The sequence below is a fragment of the Haliotis rufescens genome, unplaced genomic scaffold, assembly GCF_023055435.1.
Source record: "Haliotis rufescens isolate VD_foot unplaced genomic scaffold, xgHalRufe1.0.p SCAF_6, whole genome shotgun sequence".
Lineage (NCBI taxonomy): Eukaryota > Metazoa > Mollusca > Gastropoda > Lepetellida > Haliotidae > Haliotis > Haliotis rufescens.
In genome coordinates, this window is record NW_025964334.1 from 60966929 (window position 1) to 60989063 (window position 22135).

The 22135-nt window shown below is 43.3% G+C and overlaps 1 protein-coding gene across 1 annotated transcript; it reads left to right on the top strand.

The window, feature by feature from the left end:
• The first annotated feature begins 1064 nt into the window (after window positions 1–1064).
• LOC124124841 lies at window positions 1065–21191 on the top strand. Its single transcript, XM_046488129.2, has 9 exons — window positions 1065–1200; window positions 11581–11656; window positions 13633–13824; window positions 14021–14041; window positions 15670–15825; window positions 16468–16829; window positions 18462–18567; window positions 20710–20789; window positions 20960–21191. Exons 1-9 carry the CDS (start codon window positions 1156–1158, stop codon window positions 21032–21034), a joined length of 1113 nt encoding a protein of 370 aa, XP_046344085.2. The 5' UTR covers window positions 1065–1155; the 3' UTR covers window positions 21035–21191.
• Window positions 21192–22135: the final 944 nt, after the last annotated feature.

Here is a 22135-nt window from a genome sequence, read left to right on the forward strand (position 1 = left end):
GACACACACAACCAAGGGTGCAACATATATCTACTTGACACACACAACCAAGGGTGCAACATATATCTACTTGACACTCAGAACCAAGGGTGCAACATGTATTTACTTGACACACACAACCAAGGGTGCAACATATATCTACTTGACACACACAACCAAGGGTGCAACACGTATTTACTTGACACACACAACCAAGGGTGAAACATATATTTACTTGAAATACATAACCAAGGGTTCAACATATATTTACTTGAAATACACAACGACGGGTGCAACGTGTATTTACTTGAAATACACAACGACGGGTGCAACATATATTTACTTGAAATACACAACCAACCGTGCAACATGTATTTACTTGAAATACACAACCAACCGTGTAACATGTATTTACTTGAAATACACAACGACGGGTGCAACATATATTTACTTGAAATACACAACCAACCGTGCAACATATATTTACTTGAAATACACAACCAACCGTGCAACATGTATTTACTTGAAATACACAACCAACCGTGTAACATGTATTTACTTGAAATACACAACGACGGGTGCAACATGTATTTTCTTGAAATACACAACCAAGGGTGCAACATATATTTATTTGACATACACAACCAAAGGTGCAACATATATTTACTTGACATACACAACCAAGGATGAAACATATATTTACTTGAAATACATAACCAAGGGTTCAACATATATTTACTTGAAATACACAACGACCTCACATAGAAGGAAGCTTTTCTTGGCGTCTTAGCATATTCGCAAAAAAAAATATAAAGTAGTTGCAGAAAGAGTTGTCTAAAACCAAAAGCAGAGCATGATCGCTATCATATAAGATCGACGCTCTATACATAGCACAACACAGGAGTGCCCACGTGTGCCCCGGGCACCGTCAAGCAGGAACATTGATGCATGTGATAAGTATGCAGTAGATTCACGCAGGAGACACCAGTATGACAGGAGTATGACACCAATGTCTAGTTAAAGACAAAATTAGATTTCTGACTTGATTTCGTTCCTTTTAATGTTCATTACATATGCAACAAAGTGGAGATAAAAGTAATATTTCGAGTTAAAAATTGAGTGACGCATTTAAATGTAAAAAAAATCGATATTGCCAGGATATATAAACTGAACAGAATGTCAATGTTATGGTCAGGCAGAGAGGAAGCAGGACGATACAAGGTTGGTCGGTTATCTTACTGTATGTTTGTATGTTTGTGCGTTTGTATGTCTGTGTGTTTGTATGTCTGTATGTCTGTATATCTGTGCAAGTCTGTATATTTGTATGTCTGTATGCATGTGTGTTTGTATGTCTGTATGTCTGTATATCTGTGCAAGTCTGTATATTTGTGTCTGTATGCATGTGTGTTTGTATGTCTGTATGTTTGTATGTGTGTATGTTATTTGTGTTTGTATGTTTGATGATTGTGTGTTTGTATGTTTGTGTGCTTTTATGTTTGTATGTCTGTGTGTTTGTATGTCTGTGTGTTTGTGTGCTTTTATGTTTGTATGTCTGTGTGTTTTTATTCCGAAATATAGGCCATCCTGTCCATACTTTACACATTGTTGAAATGTCTGCCTTTGTACATTCAATGCATTAAAACAGTAAAAGTTAGGAACAAATGCTATTAATTAACATCATAGTCGCTTTAAATCGTTTTCTCAGGCATTGAAACCATAAATGATGTGTGCACCTAGTTTCCATGCCTGGTGGTTATTTCATGATATCGACAACGTTAAAATGTCCTTTCACAACGTAAAGATACTGGCTCATTATCAGGACATATCAACAGAAAATGTTCTTCACCTTCAAAAACTTTGTTTAAACAAACAGTTTTTACAAAATAAACAAAGAATTCTTTCTTTGTACCAAATATCTTCCCATCGCCCAGACTCAATTCGTAAATAATGATTTACACACAGCATGGTGACTGTAACAGCGTCTCTTGGCTGTTACAAAGTACGGTGACTGTAGCAGTGTCTCTTGGCTGTTACACAGTACGGTGACTGTAGCAGTGTCTCTTGGCTGTTACACAGTGAGGTGACTGTAACATTGTCTCTTGGCTGTTACACAGTACGGTGACTGTAGCAGTGTCTCTTGGCTGTTACACAGTACGGTGACTGTGGCAGTGTCTCTTGGCTGTTACACAGTACGGTGACTGTAACAGTGTCTCTTGGCTGTTACACAGTATGGTGACTGTAACAGTGTCTCTTGGCTGTTACACAGAACGGTGACTGTTGGAGCGTCTCTTGGCTGTTACACAGTATGGTGACTGTAACAGTGTCTCTTGGCTGTTACATAGTACGGTGACTGTAGCAGTGTCTCTTGGCTGTTACACAGTACGGTGACTGTAACAGTGTCTCTTGGCTGTTACACAGAACGGTGACTGTTGGAGCGTCTCTTGGCTGTTACACAGTATGGTGACTGTAACAGTGTCTCTTGGCTGTTACATAGTACGGTGACTGTAGCAGTGTCTCTTGGCTGTTACACAGTACGGTGACTGTAGCAGTGTCTCTTGGCTGTTACACAGTACGGTGACTGTAACAGTGTCTCTTGGCTGTTACACAGTATGGTGACTGTAACAGTGTCTCTTGGCTGTTACACAGTACGGTGACTGTAGCAGTGTCTCTTGGCTGTTACACAGTACGGTGACTGTAGCAGCGTCTCTTGGCTGTTACACAGTACGGTGACTGTAGCAGTGTCTCTTGGCTGTTACACAGTACGGTGACTGTAACAGTGTCTCTTGGCTGTTACATAGTACGGTGACTGTAGCAGTGTCTCTTGGCTGTTACACAGTACGGTGACTGTAGCAGTGTCTCTTGGCTGTTACATAGTACGGTGACTGTAGCAGTGTCTCTTGGCTGTTACACAGTGAGGTGACTGTAGCAGTGTCTCTTGGCTGTTACACAGTACGGTGACTGTAGCAGTGTCTCTTGGCTGTTACACAGTACGGTGACTGTAGCAGTGTCTCTTGGCTGTTACACAGTACGGTGACTGTTGGAGCGTCTCTTGGCTGTTACACAGTGAGGTGACTGTAGCAGTGTCTCTTGGCTGTTACACAGTACGGTGACTGTAACAGTGTCTCTTGGCTGTTACATAGTACGGTGACTGTAGCAGTGTCTCTTGGCTGTTACACAGTACGGTGACTGTAGCAGTGTCTCTTGGCTGTTACATAGTACGGTGACTGTAGCAGTGTCTCTTGGCTGTTACACAGTACAGTGACTGTTGGAGCGTCTCTTGGCTGTTACACAGTACGGTGACTGTAACAGTGTCTCTTGGCTGTTACATAGTACGGTGACTGTTGCAGTGCCTCTTGGCTGTTACATAGTACGGTGACTGTAGCAGTGTCTCTTGGCTGTTACACAGTACGGTGACTGTAACAGTGTCTCTTGGCTGTTACACAGTACGGTGACTGTAGCAGTGTCTCTTGGCTGTTACACAGTACGGTGACTGTAACAGTGTCTCTTGGCTGTTACATAGTATGGTGACTGTAACAGTGTCTCTTGGCTATTACATAGTACGGTGACTGTTGCAGCGTCTCTTGGATGTTACACAGCATGGTGACTGTAGCAGTGTCTCTTGGCTGTTACACAGTACGGTGACTGTAACAGTGTCTCTTGGCTGTTACATAGTACGGTGACTGTTGCAGCGTCTCTTGGCTGTTACATAGTATGGTGACTGTAACAGTGTCTCTTGGCTGTTACACAGTACGGTGACTGTAGCAGTGTCTCTTGGCTGTTACACAGTACGGTGACTGTAGCAGCGTCTCTTGGCTGTTACACAGTACGGTGACTGTTGCAGCGTCTCTTGGCTGTTATACACTGCGGTGACTGTAACAGTGTCTCTTGGCTGTTACACAGTATGGTGACTGTAACAGTGTCTCTTGGCTGTTACACAGAACGGTGACTGTTGGAGCGTCTCTTGGCTGTTACACAGTACGGTGACTGTAACAGTGTCTCTTGGCTGTTACACAGTATGGTGACTGTAACAGTGTCTCTTGGCTGTTACACAGAACGGTGACTGTTGGAGCGTCTCTTGGCTGTTACACAGTATGGTGACTGTAACAGTGTCTCTTGGCTGTTACATAGTACGGTGACTGTAGCAGTGTCTCTTGGCTGTTACACAGTACGGTGACTGTAGCAGTGTCTCTTGGCTGTTACATAGTACGGTGACTGTAGCAGTGTCTCTTGGCTATTACATAGTACGGTGACTGTAGCAGTGTCTCTTGGCTGTTACACAGTACGGTGACTGTAGCAGTGTCTCTTGGCTGTTACACAGTACGGTGACTGTTGGAGCGTCTCTTGGCTGTTACACAGTGAGGTGACTTTAGCAGTGTCTCTTGGCTGTTACACAGTACGGTGACTGTAACAGTGTCTCTTGGCTGTTACATAGTACGGTGACTGTAGCAGTGTCTCTTGGCTGTTACACAGTACGGTGACTGTAGCAGTGTCTCTTGGCTGTTACATAGTACGGTGACTGTAGCAGTGTCTCTTGGCTGTTACACAGTGAGGTGACTGTAGCAGTGTCTCTTGGCTGTTACACAGTACGGTGACTGTAGCAGTGTCTCTTGGCTGTTACACAGTATGGTGACTGTAGCAGCGTCTCTTGGCTGTTACACAGTGAGGTGACTGTTGGAGCGTCTCTTGGCTGTTACACAGTACGGTGACTGTTGCAGCGTCTCTTGGCTGTTATACACTGCGGTGACTGTTGCAGTGCCTCTTGGCTGTTACATAGTACGGTGACTGTTGCAGTGCCTCTTGGCTGTTACACAGTATGGTGACTGTTGCAGTGTCTCTTGGCTGTTACATAGTACGGTGACTGTTGCAGTGCCTCTTGGCTGTTACATAGTACGGTGACTGTTGCAGCGTCTCATGGCTGTTACATAGTACGGTGACTGTAGCAGTGTCTCTTGGCTGTTACATAGTACGGTGACTGTTGCAGTGCCTCATGGCTGTTACATAGTACGGTGACTGTTGCAGCATCTCTTGGATGTTACACAGTACGGTGACTGAAGCAGTGTCTCTTGGCTGTTACACAGTACGGTGACTGTAGCAGTGAATCTTGGCTGTTACACAGTGAGGTGACTGTAGCAGTGTCTTTTGGCTGTTACACAGTACGGTGACTGTAACAGTGTCTCTTGGCTGTTACACAGTACGGTGACTGTTGGAGCGTCTCTTGGCTGTTACACAGTACGGTGACTGTTGCAGTGTCTCTTGGCTGTTACATAGTACGGTGACTGTAGCAGTGTCTCTTGGCTGTTACACAGTACGGTGACTGTAGCAGTGTCTCTTGGCTGTTACACAGAACGGTGACTGTTGGAGCGTCTGTTGGCTGTTACACAGTACGGTGACTGTAACAGTGTCTCTTGGCTGTTACATAGTATGGTGACTGTAGCAGTGTCTCTTGGCTGTTACACAGTACGGTGACTGTTGCAGTGCCTCTTGGCTGTTACACAGTACGGTGACTGTAGCAGTGTCTCTTGGCTGTTACCCAGTACGGTGACTGTAACAGTGTCTCTTGGCTGTTACATAGTATGGTGACTGTAACAGTGTCTCTTGGCTGTTACATAGTACGGTGACTGTTGCAGCGTCTCTTGGATGTTACACAGCATGGTGACTGTAGCAGTGTCTCTTGGCTGTTACACAGTACGGTGACTGTAACAGTGTCTCTTGGCTGTTACACAGAACGGTGACTGTTGGAGCGTCTCTTGGCTGTTACACAGTATGGTGACTGTAACAGTGTCTCTTGGCTGTTACACAGTACGGTGACTGTAACAGTGTCTCTTGGCTGTTACACAGTACGGTGACTGTGGCAGTGTCTCTTGGCTGTTACACAGTACGGTGACTGTAGCAGCGTCTCTTGGCTGTTACACAGTACGGTGACTGTAACAGTGTCTCTTGGCTGTTACACAGTACGGTGACTGTTGCAGTGTCTCTTGGCTGTTACACAGTATGGTGACTGTAACAGTGTCTCTTGGCTGTTACACAGAACGGTGACTGTTGGAGCGTCTCTTGGCTGTTACACAGTACGGTGACTGTAGCAGTGTCTCTTGGCTGTTACATAGTACGGTGACTGTAGCAGTGTCTCTTGGCTGTTACACAGTGAGGTGACTGTAGCAGTGTCTCTTGGCTGTTACACAGTACGGTGACTGTAGCAGTGTCTCTTGGCTGTTACACAGTATGGTGACTGTTGGAGCGTCTCTTGGCTGTTACACAGTACGGTGACTGTTGCAGCGTCTCTTGGCTGTTACACAGTGAGGTGACTGTAGCAGTGTCTCTTGGCTGTTACACAGTACGGTGACTGTTGGAGCGTCTCTTGGCTGTTACACAGTATGGTGACTGTAGCAGTGTCTCTTGGCTGTTACACAGTGAGGTGACTGTAGCAGTGTCTCTTGGCTGTTACACAGTATGGTGACTGTAGCAGCGTCTCTTGGCTGTTACACAGTGAGGTGACCGTTGGAGCGTCTCTTGGCTGTTACACAGTACGGTGACTGTTGCAGCGTCTCTTGGCTGTTATACACTGCGGTGACTGTTGCAGTGTCTCTTGGCTGTTACATAGTACGGTGACTGTTGCAGTGCCTCTTGGCTGTTACATAGTACGGTGACTGTTGCAGTGCCTCATGGCTGTTACATAGTACGGTGACTGTAGCAGTGTCTCTTGGCTGTTACATAGTACGGTGACTGTTGCAGTGCCTCATGGCTGTTACATAGTACGGTGACTGTTGCAGCATCTCTTGGATGTTACACAGTACGGTGACTGTAGCAGTGTCTCTTGGCTGTTACATAGTACGGTGACTGTAGCAGTGCCTCTTGGCTGTTACACAGTACGGTGACTGTGGCAGTGTCTCTTGGCTGTTACACAGTGAGGTGACTGTAGCAGTGTCTTTTGGCTGTTACACAGTACGGTGACTGTAACAGTGTCTCTTGGCTGTTACACAGTACGGTGACTGTTGGAGCGTCTCTTGGCTGTTACACAGTACGGTGACTGTTGCAGCGTCTCTTGGCTGTTATACACTGCGGTGACTGTTGCAGTGTCTCTTGGCTGTTACATAGTACGGTGACTGTAGCAGTGTCTCTTGGCTGTTACACAGTACGGTGACTGTAGCAGTGTCTCTTGGCTGTTACACAGAACGGTGACTGTTGGAGCGTCTGTTGGCTGTTACACAGTACGGTGACTGTAACAGTGTCTCTTGGCTGTTACATAGTATGGTGACTGTAGCAGTGTCTCTTGGCTGTTACACAGTACGGTGACTGTTGCAGTGCCTCTTGGCTGTTACACAGTACGGTGACTGTAGCAGTGTCTCTTGGCTGTTACCCAGTACGGTGACTGTAACAGTGTCTCTTGGCTGTTACACAGTACGGTGACTGTAACAGTGTCTCTTGGCTGTTACATAGTACGGTGACTGTTGCAGCGTCTCTTGGCTGTTACATAGTATGGTGACTGTAACAGTGTCTCTTGGCTGTTACACAGTACGGTGACTGTAGCAGTGTCTCTTGGCTGTTACACAGTACGGTGACTGTTGCAGTGTCTCTTGGCTGTTACACAGAACGGTGACTGTTGGAGCGTCTGTTGGCTGTTACACAGTACGGTGACTGTTGCAGCGTCTCTTGGCTGTTATACACTGCGGTGACTGTAACAGTGTCTCTTGGCTGTTACACAGTATGGTGACTGTAACAGTGTCTCTTGGCTGTTACACAGAACGGTGACTGTTGGAGCGTCTCTTGGCTGTTACACAGTACGGTGACTGTAACAGTGTCTCTTGGCTGTTACACAGTATGGTGACTGTAACAGTGTCTCTTGGCTGTTACACAGAACGGTGACTGTTGGAGCGTCTCTTGGCTGTTACACAGTATGGTGACTGTAACAGTGTCTCTTGGCTGTTACATAGTACGGTGACTGTAGCAGTGTCTCTTGGCTGTTACACAGTTCGGTGACTGTAACAGTGTCTCTTGGCTGTTACACAGTATGGTGACTGTAGCAGTGTCTCTTGGCTGTTACACAGTGAGGTGACTGTAGCAGTGTCTCTTGGCTGTTACACAGTACGGTGACTGTAGCAGCGTCTCTTGGCTGTTACACAGTACGGTGACTGTAGCAGTGTCTCTTGGCTGTTACACAGTACGGTGACTGTAACAGTGTCTCTTGGCTGTTACACAGTACGGTGACTGTAGCAGTGTCTCTTGGCTGTTACACAGTACGGTGACTGTAGCAGTGTCTCTTGGCTGTTACACAGTGAGGTGACTGTAGCAGTGTCTCTTGGCTGTTACACAGTACGGTGACTGTAGCAGTGTCTCTTAGCTGTTACACAGTACGGTGACTGTAGCAGCGTCTCTTGGCTGTTACACAGTACGGTGACTGTAGCAGTGTCTCTTGGCTGTTACACAGTACGGTGACTGTAACAGTGTCTCTTGGCTGTTACATAGTACGGTGACTGTAGCAGCGTCTCTTGGCTGTTACACAGTACGGTGACTGTAGCAGTGTCTCTTGGCTGTTACACAGTACGGTGACTGTAGCAGTGTCTCTTGGCTGTTACACAGTGAGGTGACTGTAGCAGTGTCTCTTGGCTGTTACACAGTACGGTGACTGTAGCAGTGTCTCTTGGCTGTTACACAGTACGGTGACTGTAGCAGTGTCTCTTGGCTGTTACACAGTGAGGTGACTGTAGCAGTGTCTTTTGGCTGTTACACAGTACGGTGACTGTAACAGTGTCTCTTGGCTGTTACACAGTACGGTGACTGTTGGAGCGTCTCTTGGCTGTTACACAGTACGGTGACTGTTGCAGCGTCTCTTGGCTGTTATACACTGCGGTGACTGTTGCAGTGTCTCTTGGCTGTTACATAGTACGGTGACTGTAGCAGTGTCTCTTGGCTGTTACACAGAACGGTGACTGTTGGAGCGTCTGTTGGCTGTTACACAGTACGGTGACTGTAACAGTGTCTCTTGGCTGTTACATAGTACGGTGACTGTTGCAGCGTCTCTTGGCTGTTACATAGTATGGTGACTGTAACAGTGTCTCTTGGCTGTTACACAGTACGGTGACTGTAGCAGTGTCTCTTGGCTGTTACATAGTACGGTGACTGTAGCAGTGTCTCTTGGCTGTTACACAGTACGGTGACTGTAGCAGCGTCTCTTGGCTGTTACACAGTACGGTGACTGTTGGAGCGTCTCTTGGATGTTACACAGTACGGTGACTGTTGCAGCGTCTCTTGGCTGTTATACACTGCGGTGACTGTAACAGTTTCTCTTGGCTGTTACACAGTATGGTGACTGTAACAGTGTCTCTTGGCTGTTACACAGAACGGTGACTGTTGGAGCGTCTCTTGGCTGTTACACAGTACGGTGACTGTAACAGTGTCTCTTGGCTGTTACACAGTATGGTGACTGTAACAGTGTCTCTTGGCTGTTACACAGAACGGTGACTGTTGGAGCGTCTCTTGGCTGTTACACAGTATGGTGACTGTAACAGTGTCTCTTGGCTGTTACATAGTACGGTGACTGTAGCAGTGTCTCTTGGCTGTTACACAGTTCGGTGACTGTAACAGTGTCTCTTGGCTGTTACACAGTACGGTGACTGTAGCAGTGTCTCTTGGCTGTTACACAGTACGGTGACTGTAGCAGTGTCTCTTGGCTGTTACACAGAACGGTGACTGTTGGAGCGTCTGTTGGCTGTTTCACAGTACGGTGACTGTAACAGTGTCTCTTGGCTGTTACATAGTATGGTGACTGTAGCAGTGTCTCTTGGCTGTTACACAGTACGGTGACTGTTGCAGTGCCTCTTGGCTGTTACACAGTACGGTGACTGTAGTAGTGTCTCTTGGCTGTTACCCAGTACGGTGACTGTAACAGTGTCTCTTGGCTGTTACATAGTATGGTGACTGTAACAGTGTCTCTTGGCTGTTACATAGTACGGTGACTGTTGCAGCGTCTCTTGGATGTTACACAGCATGGTGACTGTAGCAGTGTCTCTTGGCTGTTACACAGTACGGTGACTGTAACAGTGTCTCTTGGCTGTTACATAGTACGGTGACTGTTGCAGCGTCTCTTGGCTGTTACATAGTATGGTGACTGTAACAGTGTCTCTTGGCTGTTACACAGTACGGTGACTGTAGCAGTGTCTCTTGGCTGTTACACAGTACGGTGACTGTAGCAGCGTCTCTTGGCTGTTACACAGTACGGTGACTGTTGCAGCGTCTCTTGGCTGTTATACACTGCGGTGACTGTAACAGTGTCTCTTGGCTGTTACACAGTATGGTGACTGTAACAGTGTCTCTTGGCTGTTACACAGAACGGTGACTGTTGGAGCGTCTCTTGGCTGTTACACAGTACGGTGACTGTAACAGTGTCTCTTGGCTGTTACACAGTATGGTGACTGTAACAGTGTCTCTTGGCTGTTACACAGAACGGTGACTGTTGGAGCGTCTCTTGGCTGTTACACAGTATGGTGACTGTAACAGTGTCTCTTGGCTGTTACATAGTACGGTGACTGTAGCAGTGTCTCTTGGCTGTTACACAGTTCGGTGACTGTAGCAGTGTCTCTTGGCTGTTACACAGTACGGTGACTGTAGCAGTGTCTCTTGGCTGTTACACAGTACGGTGACTGTAGCAGCGTCTCTTGGCTGTTACACAGTACGGTGACTGTAGCAGTGTCTCTTGGCTGTTACACAGTACGGTGACTGTAGCAGCGTCTCTTGGATGTTACACAGTACGGTGACTGTTGGAGCGTCTCTTGGCTGTTATACACTGCGGTGACTGTAGCAGTGTCTCTTGGCTGTTACACAGTACGGTGACTGTTGGAGTGTCTCTTGGCTGTTACACAGTACGGTGACTGTAGCAGTGTCTCTTGGCTGTTACACAGTACGGTGACTGTAGCAGCGTCTCTTGGCTGTTACACAGTACGGTGACTGTTGGAGTGTCTCTTAGCTGTTACACAGTACGGTGACTGTAGCAGTGTCTCTTGGCTGTTACATAGTGAGGTGACTGTAGCAGTGTCTCTTGGCTGTTACATAGTACGGTGACTGTAGCAGTGTCTCTTGGCTGTTACACAGTACGGTGACTGTAGCAGTGTCTCTTGGCTGTTACATAGTGAGGTGACTGTAGCAGTGTCTCTTGGCTGTTACACAGTACGGTGACTGTAGCAGTGTCTCTTGGCTGTTACACAGTACGGTGACTGTAGCAGTGTCTCTTGGCTGTTACACAGTACGGTGACTGTTGGAGCGTCTCTTGGCTGTTACACAGTGAGGTGACTTTAGCAGTGTCTCTTGGCTGTTACACAGTACGGTGACTGTAACAGTGTCTCATGGCTGTTACATAGTACGGTGACTGTTGCAGTGCCTCTTGGCTGTTACATAGTACGGTGACTGTTGCAGTGCCTCATGGCTGTTACATAGTACGGTGACTGTTGCAGCATCTCTTGGATGTTACATAGTAAGATGACTGTTGCAGCATCTCTTGGCTGTCATATAGTACGCTAAGTAGGCTTAGATTATTAGATTGTACTTCCATTGCCCTGTAACCAATGACAGTACCATCATGACCCTATATCAGCATTCACGTCTTGTTTCCAGATGACGAGATACATCTTCGGACGGGCGCTGGGTCTCACTGTGTTTGTCACACTCTGCTGTACCGTCACCGCAAACGGTAAGTGGCTATAGTAGTGTCACATGCTAGATGTGAGGCAGTTAGTATTACTTTGAGCTGATGGGTTATGACAATATATGACATGTTGTATAATATGACCAAATCTGAGATATGTTGGTGTGATATTACTCGATAAAACCCTTTCCACATACATGAGAAATCTGAGGAACAATGGTACAATTCACAATTGGGAATTACATCATGTTTGTCACGCGCCAATTTGGGAAATTGCCTCTACATTTCTACCTTAGAACTTTTTGAAAGCATTACTGAGGCCTTGAATGTTGCAGTGTTACGCTCTTTGAATTCTCCATTGAAAGAGCATGCTCGCTTGTACCCCCAAAGTTGTGAAATATGTAGACAACAACGGTTGGTGCTGCTTGAATATTGCTCAGTTTGAAGGGAAAGTTGACTGTTGGAAAGCTGAAGTCATCCCTCTTGTCTTACAGTCTTGTGGAGAGTGTTTTGCCACTCTGAGTCTTTATGCATAGATCTAAATATGAAACAGGTGAAGTGGTCTCACTGGTCTCATTTAGTTTCAGTTCAGGTGGGTAAATAAGTGGAGTGAGTGAGTGAGTATGGTTTTACACCGCTTTTGGCAATATTCAAGCAATATCACGGCATGGTACACCACTTCACACATTGTACCCATGTCGGGAATCGAACCCGGGTCTTCGTCGTGACAAGCGAACGCTTTAACCACTAAGCTACCCTACTGCTCCTAATTACGTTGGAAGGTATTGGAAGTTATTGAACGATATCAAATCATCGATATCCCTGAAGGTTTAGATAAACTTCTTGGCCAAAGTACACGTGTTTGTGTGATATGGCTAGTGTCGAAATGCCTGCCGCGGGACTGTCTGGTCAACCATTAGATTGTTTGGTCGAGACTCGATTGTTCAAAGGCCGCCGTCGTGAGGTAAGAGTGCTGCTATGAAGCGTCAGGCAACACACACGTACACGTACCGCCGTTAGGGCAGGACATGCTGACCCTTTTCTCAACACCTTGTGTCATTTAGTATCATATGGGAAAATGTGACTCGTGGTGGTTCGATATGACTGACTGACTGACTGACTGAGAATGGTTTTACGCCGCTTTTAGCAATATTCCAGCAATATCACGGCGGGGGACACCAGAAATGGGCTTCACACATTGTACCCATGTCGGGAATCGAACCCGGGTCTTCGGCGTGACGAGCGAACGCTTTAACCACTAGGCTACCCGACCGCCTTTCGATATGACTAGACATGACACAGTATTTCACGAAAATATTGTTCAGTAAAGTTTGAACCCATCCCAAGGCAATATTTCTTTATGTGACACAATGCTATATTTTGATAACTGATTCTTAAATCAAATCTAAACTTATTGTAACAAGATACTGCACACGTCCTTTAAAGACCTGTCAAGTAGAGATCTTTCCTATTGCGTCTACCAACATTTCTGAAAATACCTCAATCCTTTACATGAAAGCTAGGATATTATAGTGAGTGAGTGAGTGAGTGAGTGAGTGAGTTGGGTTTAACGCAACTTCTAACAGTATTCAAGCTATATCGCGGCGTGTCAGCTAAATGTGGGAGGAAAGCCCGAAGTGATGCAGGTCTCAGACGTTTACCACATCGGTAAAACCCACGAGCACGGGTATGGAGCTGACAAACCTAGAAACATAATCGGGGCGAACCGGGATTCGAACCCACAATCATAGGTTTCTGGGGTGCCCAAGGGACGCAGCTCTGAAAAGCGAATCGCGGCGCCTTAGACGACTGGGCCACCCGTGCCCCCAGGATAATATAGAAATGTACCATCGATCTAATCGGTATATATGCATTCGACCGTGTCAGGGAAACATTACTGGATTCTACGCTGCTGTACAGCAAAACCTCACAGGTGTAAAGTCAATTTGAACGATCTGACGATCTGTACAGACTGCAATAGACTTTACATCTGTTTGTGGTAACTGTGTCTTGTGTTACAGACTTCCAAACTATTTGCGGTGACTGCGTCTACAAAGGAGGGGCCGGCTACGTGAACGACCCCTCGAGCTGCTACGGATTCTTCGAATGTGACGAGGCAACCGGACAGTATACCCTTCTCCGTTGTCCCTCGGGGATGTCCTGGGATGACAGCGTGTGGTCCTGTGTAGGGGACCCATCGTGTGTTTACCCCAGTAAGTCCATACTAAGATTCTATCTAAGCCTCTGTGTACACCTTTACAAGTGAATACTAGTAACTTGATGTTTGGGTAGCATACCTGTACTAAGCATTTTCTATCTCCAGCGTCTTAGTAAGTCTGCAAAGACGACTTAGCGCATTACCCAGACTATTTGTGATGAAAGTGAACCAAACGATATTTGTTGTTTCAGCATCTCCCACTACAACACCAGGTAAGTAAACGTCTCATCAAATGTCTCCTGTGGTAATCGGGCTCCATCACTCCTAGGAATATAGTATGTAGTAGAACTTAGAAGTAAAACAAAGTAACTAGCGGTATGTCTGTGTGTTACTTGGTACTTAGCAGAAGCAGATGGAAGTAACTAGCGGTATATCTGTGTTATACTTGGTACTTAGCAGAAGCAGATGGAAGTAACTAGCGGTATGTCTGTGTTATACTTGGTACTTAGGAGAAGCGGATGAAAGTAACCAGCGGTATGTCTGTGTTACACTTGGTACTCAGTAGAAGCAGATGAAAGTAACTAACAGTATGTTTGTGTTATACTTGGTACTCAGTAGAAGCAGATGGAAGTAACTAGAGGTATGTCTGTGGAATACTTGGTACTTAGTAGAAGCAGATCAAAGTAACTAGCGGTATATCCGTGTTATACTTGGTACTTAGTAGAAGCAGGTGGAAGTAACTAACGGTATGTCTGTGTTACACTTGGTACTTAGTAGAAGCAGATGAAAGTAACTAACAGTATGTCTGTGTTATACTTGGTACTCAGTAGAAGCAGATCAAATTAACTAGCGGTATGTCTGTGTTATACTTGGTACTCAGTAGAAGCAGATGAAAGTAACTAGCGGTATGTCTGTGTTATACTTGGTACTCAGTAGAAGCAGATGAAAGTAACTAGCGGTATGTCCGTGTTATACTTGGTACTTAGTAGAAGCAGATGAAAGTAACTAGCGGTATGTCTGTGTTATACTTGGTACTTAGTAGAAGCAGATGGAAGTAATTAACGGTATGTCTGTGTTATTCTTGGTACTTAGTAGAAGCAGATGAAAGTTACTAGCGGTATGTCTGTGTTATACTTGGTACTTAGTAGAAGCAGATCGAAGTAACTAGCGGTATGTCTGTGTTATACTTGGTACTTAGTAGAAGCAGATGAAAGTTACTAGCGGTATGTCTGTGTTATACTTGGTACTTAGTAGAAGCAGATCAAATTAACTAGCGGTATGTCTGTGTGTTACTTGGTACTTAGTAGAAGCAGATCAAAGTAACTAGCGGGATGTCTGTGTTACACTTGGTACTTAGTAGAAGCAGATCAAAGTGAATAGCGGTATGTCCGTGTTATACTTGATACTTAGTAGCAGCAGATGAAAGTGAATAGCGGTATGTCTGTGTTATACCTGGTACTTAGTAGAAGCAGATCAAAGTAACTAGCGGTATGTCTGTGTTATACTTGGTACTAAGTAGAAGCAGATGAAAGTAACTAGCGGTATGTCTGTGTTATACTTGGTACTTAGTAGAAGCAGATCAAAGTCTGTCTTATACTTGGTACTTAGTAGAAGCAGATCAAAGTGAATAGCGGTATGTCTGTCTTATACTTGGTACTTAGTAGAAGCAGATCAAAGTGAATAGCGGTATGTCTGTCTTATATTTGGTACTTAGTAGAAGCAGATCAAAGTGAATAGCGGTATGTCTGTGTTATACTTGGTACTTAGTAGAAGCAGACCAAAGTGAATAGCGGTATGTCTGTGTGTAACCAGGTGGTAAGAAAGTCTACACTCGTATATAGCGGCAGTACACAAGGTGATACGTTTATAGTTTGATGACCAATTTTTATATGTTCAACAGATCCATGTACTTTCATAAGTGCAGACCCAGCAAACCCTGCCGGTTTCTTGATAACATCAAACGGCATCGTCTCCAAAATGAACTGCGCTCCCGGAAGTCTATACGACTCCACTGTCTGCAAATGTGCCATACGAACAACCGTCGTCCCACCACAACGTGAGTGACTGGTCAGAATATATACCGGGGGATGGGTGTGGAACAAAATATGACAACAGTCCTAACGCCAATCTCACAGCCCCCTCCCCTCATAATACACGATCAGCCCCTTATGTAGACAAGGTGCCACATTGTGACGTAATATAGTAATATAGTAATATAGCAATATAGTATAATAGCAATATAGCAATATAGCAATATAGTAATATAGTGTTATAGTAATATAGTAATAAAGTAATATAGTAATATAGCAATATAGTAATATAGTAATATAGTAATATAGAATTATAGTCATTTAGAATTATAGTAATATAGCAATATAGCAATATAGTAACATAGTAATATAGAATTATAGTGATATAGTAATATAGTAATATAGTAATATAGTGATATAGTAATATAGTAATATAGTAATATAGTAATATAGCATATGTATATCGCATCTTATATTTAGTTTATTTAACCTGTGTACATCGTATATCACCGGCCAGCGTTACTGTTCACCCCAAATATAGGTAATACCCATGCACGGTGTGGGTTTGACTCAGGCACAGTAATATCTACTGTCAAATGTGTTCAGTGTTCCCTGATGCTGTCTGTAGCGATGTAGTCCATATGTATGTATGTATGTATGTTTGACAGCATGCACGGATGACCTGTTCATTCCGTGTGCTGTGGACACCAAGGATCACTCCGGCAACATGGTCTGGGTGGCCAATACCGGCGTCACCCTGGCAACTGTCATGGGTAGGACTTACAGCGCTTGCCGCTTTGCTGGAGGTGCTTACCTCAGTGTCCCCTTCTTTAAGAACAACGATTTAGGGGACAACTGGACGATCAAGTTCAACTATCAATCCACCAGTGTTGGTGGAACTCGCGTCCTCGTCAGTAACAGCATGTGCAGCGGCGTGTCGCCGAGTGTGGAGGTGACACATGTGGGAAAAAAAGTTTGCGTCAACCTCCAAACCACCGGCGGCCCCGTCACACTCTGCGCTCCCAATACAGTAAGCATGCCCTGGTACATTCGTCATATAGCGGTTCGCGTTCCATCCATTGGATCCTTGTCATTGCATCCATGTTCTACCTTTGAATGGTGAAGTCATTGCATCCGTGTTCCAATGTTGAATAATGAAGTCATTGCTTCAATGTTCTATCGTTGAATAGCGAGCAATTACTTGACGTTAGATAGTGAAGTCATTGCATCAATGTTCTGACGTTGAATAGTGAAGTCATTGCATCAATGTTCTGACGTTGAATAAGGAAGTCATTGCATCCATGTTCTGACGTTGAATAAGGAAGTCATTGCATCCATGTTCAAATGTTGAATAGCGAGCAATTACTTCAATGTTCTAATGTTGAATAGTGAAGTCATTGCATCAATGTTCCAATGTTGAATAATGAAGTCATTGCATCAATGTTCTGTCGTTGAATAGTGTGGTTGTCAATACATCTATGTTCTGACGTTAGATAGTGAAGTCATTGCATCCATGTTCTGACGTCGAATAAGGAAGTCATTGCATCCATGTTCTGACGTTGAATAAGGAAGTCATTGCATCCATGTTCAAATGTTGAATAGCGAGCAATTACTTCAATGTTCTAATGTTGAATAGTGAAGTCATTGCATCAATGTTCCAATGTTGAATAATGAAGTCATTGCATCAATGTTCTGTCGTTGAATAGTGTGGTTGTCAATACATCTATGTTCTGACGTTAGATAGTGAAGTCATTGCATCCATGTTCTGACGTCGAATAAGGAAGTCATTGCATCCATGTTCTGACGTCAAATAAGGAAGTCATTGCATCCATGTTCTGACGTTGAATAAGGAAGTCATTGCATCCATGTTTTGACGTTGAATAGTGAAGTGATTGCATCAATGTGCTAACGTTAAATTGTGAATGTCATTGCATCAATGTTCTAACGTTGAATGGTGACGTAATTGCATCCTTATTCTAACGTTGAATAGTGAAGTCATTGCATCAATTTGAATAGTGAAGTCATTGCATCCATGTTCTAACGTTGAATAGTGAAGTTATTGCATGAATTTGAATAGTGAAGTCATTGCATCATTGTTCTAACGTTCCATAGTGAGTAATTACATCCATGTTCTAACGTTGAATAGTGAATAATTACATCCATGTTGTAACGTTGACTAGTGAATAATTACATCCATGGTGTAACGTTGAATAGTGAATTATTACACCCATGTTGTAACGTTGAATAGTGAAGTCATTGCATCAATTTGAGTAGTGAAGTCATTGATTGCATCAGTGTTCTAACGTTGAATAGTAAATAATTACATCCATGTTGTAACGTTAAATAGTGAATAATTACATCCATGTTGTAACTTTGAATAGTAAATAATTACATCCATGTTGTAACGTTAAATAGTGAATAATTACATCCATGTTTAAACGTTGAATAGCGAAATCATTGCATCAATGTCCCAACTTGGAATAGTGAAGTCATTGCATCCATGCGCTAACGTTGAATAGTCAGTAAATAACATCAATGTTCTTACGTTGAATAGTGAAGTAATAAACGTATATGTCTTGCCAAATATTCTGCATAGTTGTGTGTTTTCAATTACAAAAGGTAATAGTGACACACCTTGACATTATGCACCCTTCTCGCTCAGGGCACCCCGGCACCAAACCTTCCTTATATTCCGGTAACGGTGAAGGTGAACAACGGACAACTGATACTCGTCAACGGTCTAAATGTCGTCACCAAGCTAGTCCCTGGTAAGAATGTACTCACTATGCATGCAGACAGCTGAGTATTCTTGGGCACTCTACATTTGGAGGGTAATTAGGTTGGAAGTGTGTATTTGTGCAGTGTGTAGTGTGTAGTGCATATGTGTGTAGTGTGTACTTTTGTAGTATGTACTTGTGTAGTGTGTAGTGTAGACTTGTGTAGTGTGTACGTGTGTGGTGTGTACATGTGTAGTGTATACTTGTGTTGTGTGTAGTGTATATTTGTGTAGTGTGTACTTGTGCAGTATGTACTTGTGTAGTGTGTAGTGTGTACTTGTGTAGTGTGTACTTGTGTAGTGTATACCTGTATAGTGTGTACTTGTGTATTGTATACTTGTGTAGTGTATTGTTCCGTTGTGTATAGTTGTGTAGTGTGTACCTGTGTAGTGTGTTCGTTGTGTAGTGTGTACTTGTGTATTGTATACTTGTGCAGTGTATTGTTGTGTAGTATATATTTGTGTAGTGTGTACTTGTGTAGTGTGTACTTGAGTAGTGTGTAGTGTATAGTTGTGTAGTGTGTACTTGTGTAGTGTACAGTTGTGTTTATGTGCACTTGTGTAGTGCATACTTGTTTGATGTGAAGTGTGCACTTATGCAGGGTGTCAATGTGTAGTGTATACTTGTGTAGTGTATACTTGTGTAGTGTATACTTGTGCAGTGTGTCTTTGTGTAGTGTATACTTGTGTAATGTATACTTGTGTAGCGTATACTTGTGTAGTGTATACTTGTGCAGTGTGTCTTTGTGTAGTGGGCACTTGTGTAATGTATACTTGTGTAGTATATACGTGTGAAGTGTATACAATGATCCATTCAACAATATCATTAAACTTTTTACAAAATCGATTTCCGGAAATACGTTTCACAAAACTATGCCATCATTCTATTCTTAACTACATGTTCACTAAATGATTCTCTTTAAAAGATTGTATTTCCACGCTGGTGTGTTGACAGCTGCTATTTCACACCAGCAGGAAGTCATTGTTATTTGTTTCACTGTAAAATGTCAACAGAAAAATAAATTTATAAATAAAAACAGAAAGGTTTTATGTTCAAGTCAAACTAGCATTCACTGTTGCCGTACAAGTCAGTGTCCTTAAAGATGTAGACCTGCTAAGTTTGAACCAAGCTTTTGAACCTTTTGTCACGGAATTGATCTGCTTCAGCTGACGTTATTCAATCCTGTGTCACGGAATTGACCTCCTTCAGCTGACGTTATTAAACCCCGTGCTACGGAATTGATCAGTTTCAGCTGACGTTATAAAACCTTTTGTTACGGATTTGACCTCCTTCAGCTGACGTTATTAAACCCCGTGCTACGCAATTGATCAGTTTCAGCTGACGTTATAAAACCTTTTGTTACGGATTTGACCTCCTTCAGCTTACGTTATTAAACCCCGTGCTACGGAATTGACCTGTTTCAGGTGACGTTATTAAACCCCGTGTTACGGAAATTACCTCCATCAGTTGACGTTATTAAACCTTTTGTTACGGAATTGATCTGTTTCAGCTGACGTTATAAAACTCCGTGTCACGGAATTGACCTCCTTCAGCTGACGTTATTAAACCCTGTGTCACGAAATTGATCTGTTTCAGCTGACGTTATTAAACCCCGTGTTACGGAATTGACATCCTTAAGTTGACGTTATTAAACCCCGTGTTACGGAATTGACCTCCTTCAGCTGACGTTATTAAACCCTGTGTCATGGAATTGATCTTAGATCAAATATTATTAAACCCGGTTACGGAATTGATCTTTCATCTGATATTAAACTTTTGTTTCGGAATTGATCTTTCATCTGATATTAAACTTTTGTTTCGGAATTGATCTTTCATCTGATATTAAACTTTTGTTTCGGAATTGATCTTTCATCTGATATTAAACTTTTGTTTCGGAATTATTCTTTCATCTGATATTAAACTTTTGTTTCGGAATTGATCTTTCATCTGATATTAAACTTTTGTTTCGGAATTGATCTTTCATCTGATATTAAACTTTTGTTTCGGAATTATTCTTTCATCTGATATTAAACTTTTGTTTCGGAATTGATCTTTCATCTGATATTAAACTTTTGTTTCGGAATTGATCTTTCATCTGATATTAAACCCTGTATTCCGGAATTGATCTTTCAGGTGATGTTCTGCGGGTCAAGTGTCCACTGACCATCGGCAAGGGAGAGGGCAGATTAGATTATCAAGGATTGCTTTGGAATGTAAGACATGTAATGTTAATCTACCACAATACAAGGCACTGTGTTTAACTGCAGCCATTATGCTCACTGATTTGACTGTAAAGTGTGATCCCTTCAACAAGATGTAACCAGCCTGTGTGGTCATTTTGGCTAATTGTGTTACAATACCCACGTGTGTTTATTTTTTTCAGTTTCAGGTGTATAAATGCAACCCTGTCAGTTTCAACAACCCACAAGAACTGACTCCAGCTACCCCCCTGCCGTAACAGCTGACTCCGTCTGACCCAGTCTCTCTGACCTCTCACCTTTACAAGGCCGTGTACCAGAATGTAGTAAGACATGAACACTTGTCTTTCGATTCTTGTGAGCGAGAAGAGTGTCAGCGTGTAATCTAATAACACAATAAACGTCTTTGAGCATTGACTGTATTCTTGTGTAAAAACATAGTATCTAAACATTTTAGATATACCCTTGCTTATGAAACTTGGTACCACGACAGACAGAACAATACACACTCTTTCTTTGGACATATAATTATTTCTTATGACTATAGAAATGGTTATGTCGCTTCCATGTAAACAATAAGCTCGACGGTATCGCCTGAGTGAGTGAGTGAGTGAGTGAGTGAGTAGGTGAGTGAGTGAGTGAGTGAGTGAGTGAGTGAGTGAGTGAGTAGGTGAGTGAGTGAGTGAGTGAGTGAGTGAGTGAGTGAGTGAGTGAGTGAGTGAGTGAGTGACCACTAGATTACCCGACCACCAACAGTATCTACAAGATTTAGGTAGTGAGTGAGTTCTATGGATCACACATTATTGTGGATGGATCACACATTATTGTGGATGGATCACACGTTACTGTGGATGGATCACACGTTATTGTGGATGGATCACACGTTATTGTGGATGGGTCATCCGTTATTGTGAATAAATCAAACATTATTGTGAATAAAACACACATTATTGTGGATTGATCACACGTAATTGTGGATGGATCACACATTATTGTGGATGGATCACCCGTTATTGTGAATAAATCACACATTATTGTGAATAAATCACACATTATTGTGGATTGATCACACGTTATTGTGGATGGATCACACGTTATTGTGGATGGATCACACGTTATTGTGAATATATCAAACATTATTGTGAATAAATCACACATTATTGTGGATGGATCACACATTATTGTGGATGGATCACCCGTTATTGTGAATAAATCACACATTATTGTGAATAAATCACACATTATTGTGGATGGATCACACGTTATTGTGGATGGATCACACGTTATTGTGGATGGATCACCCGTTATTGTGAATAAATCACACATTATTGTGAATAAATCACACATTATTGTGGATGGAT

What these genes read in the sequence shown, in the direction of transcription:
- LOC124124841 (XM_046488129.2), top strand. Translation starts at nt 1,156, where the DNA reads ATGTCAATGTTATGGTCAGGCAGAGAGGAAGCAGGACGATACAAG. An exon ending in ATCTCCCACTACAACACCAG is followed by an intron (nt 14,042 to 15,669) that starts GTAAGTAAACGT and finishes TATGTTCAACAG; the next exon opens with ATCCATGTACTTTCATAAGT. An exon ending in ATCAAGGATTGCTTTGGAAT is followed by an intron (nt 20,790 to 20,959) that starts GTAAGACATGTA and finishes TATTTTTTTCAG; the next exon opens with TTTCAGGTGTATAAATGCAA.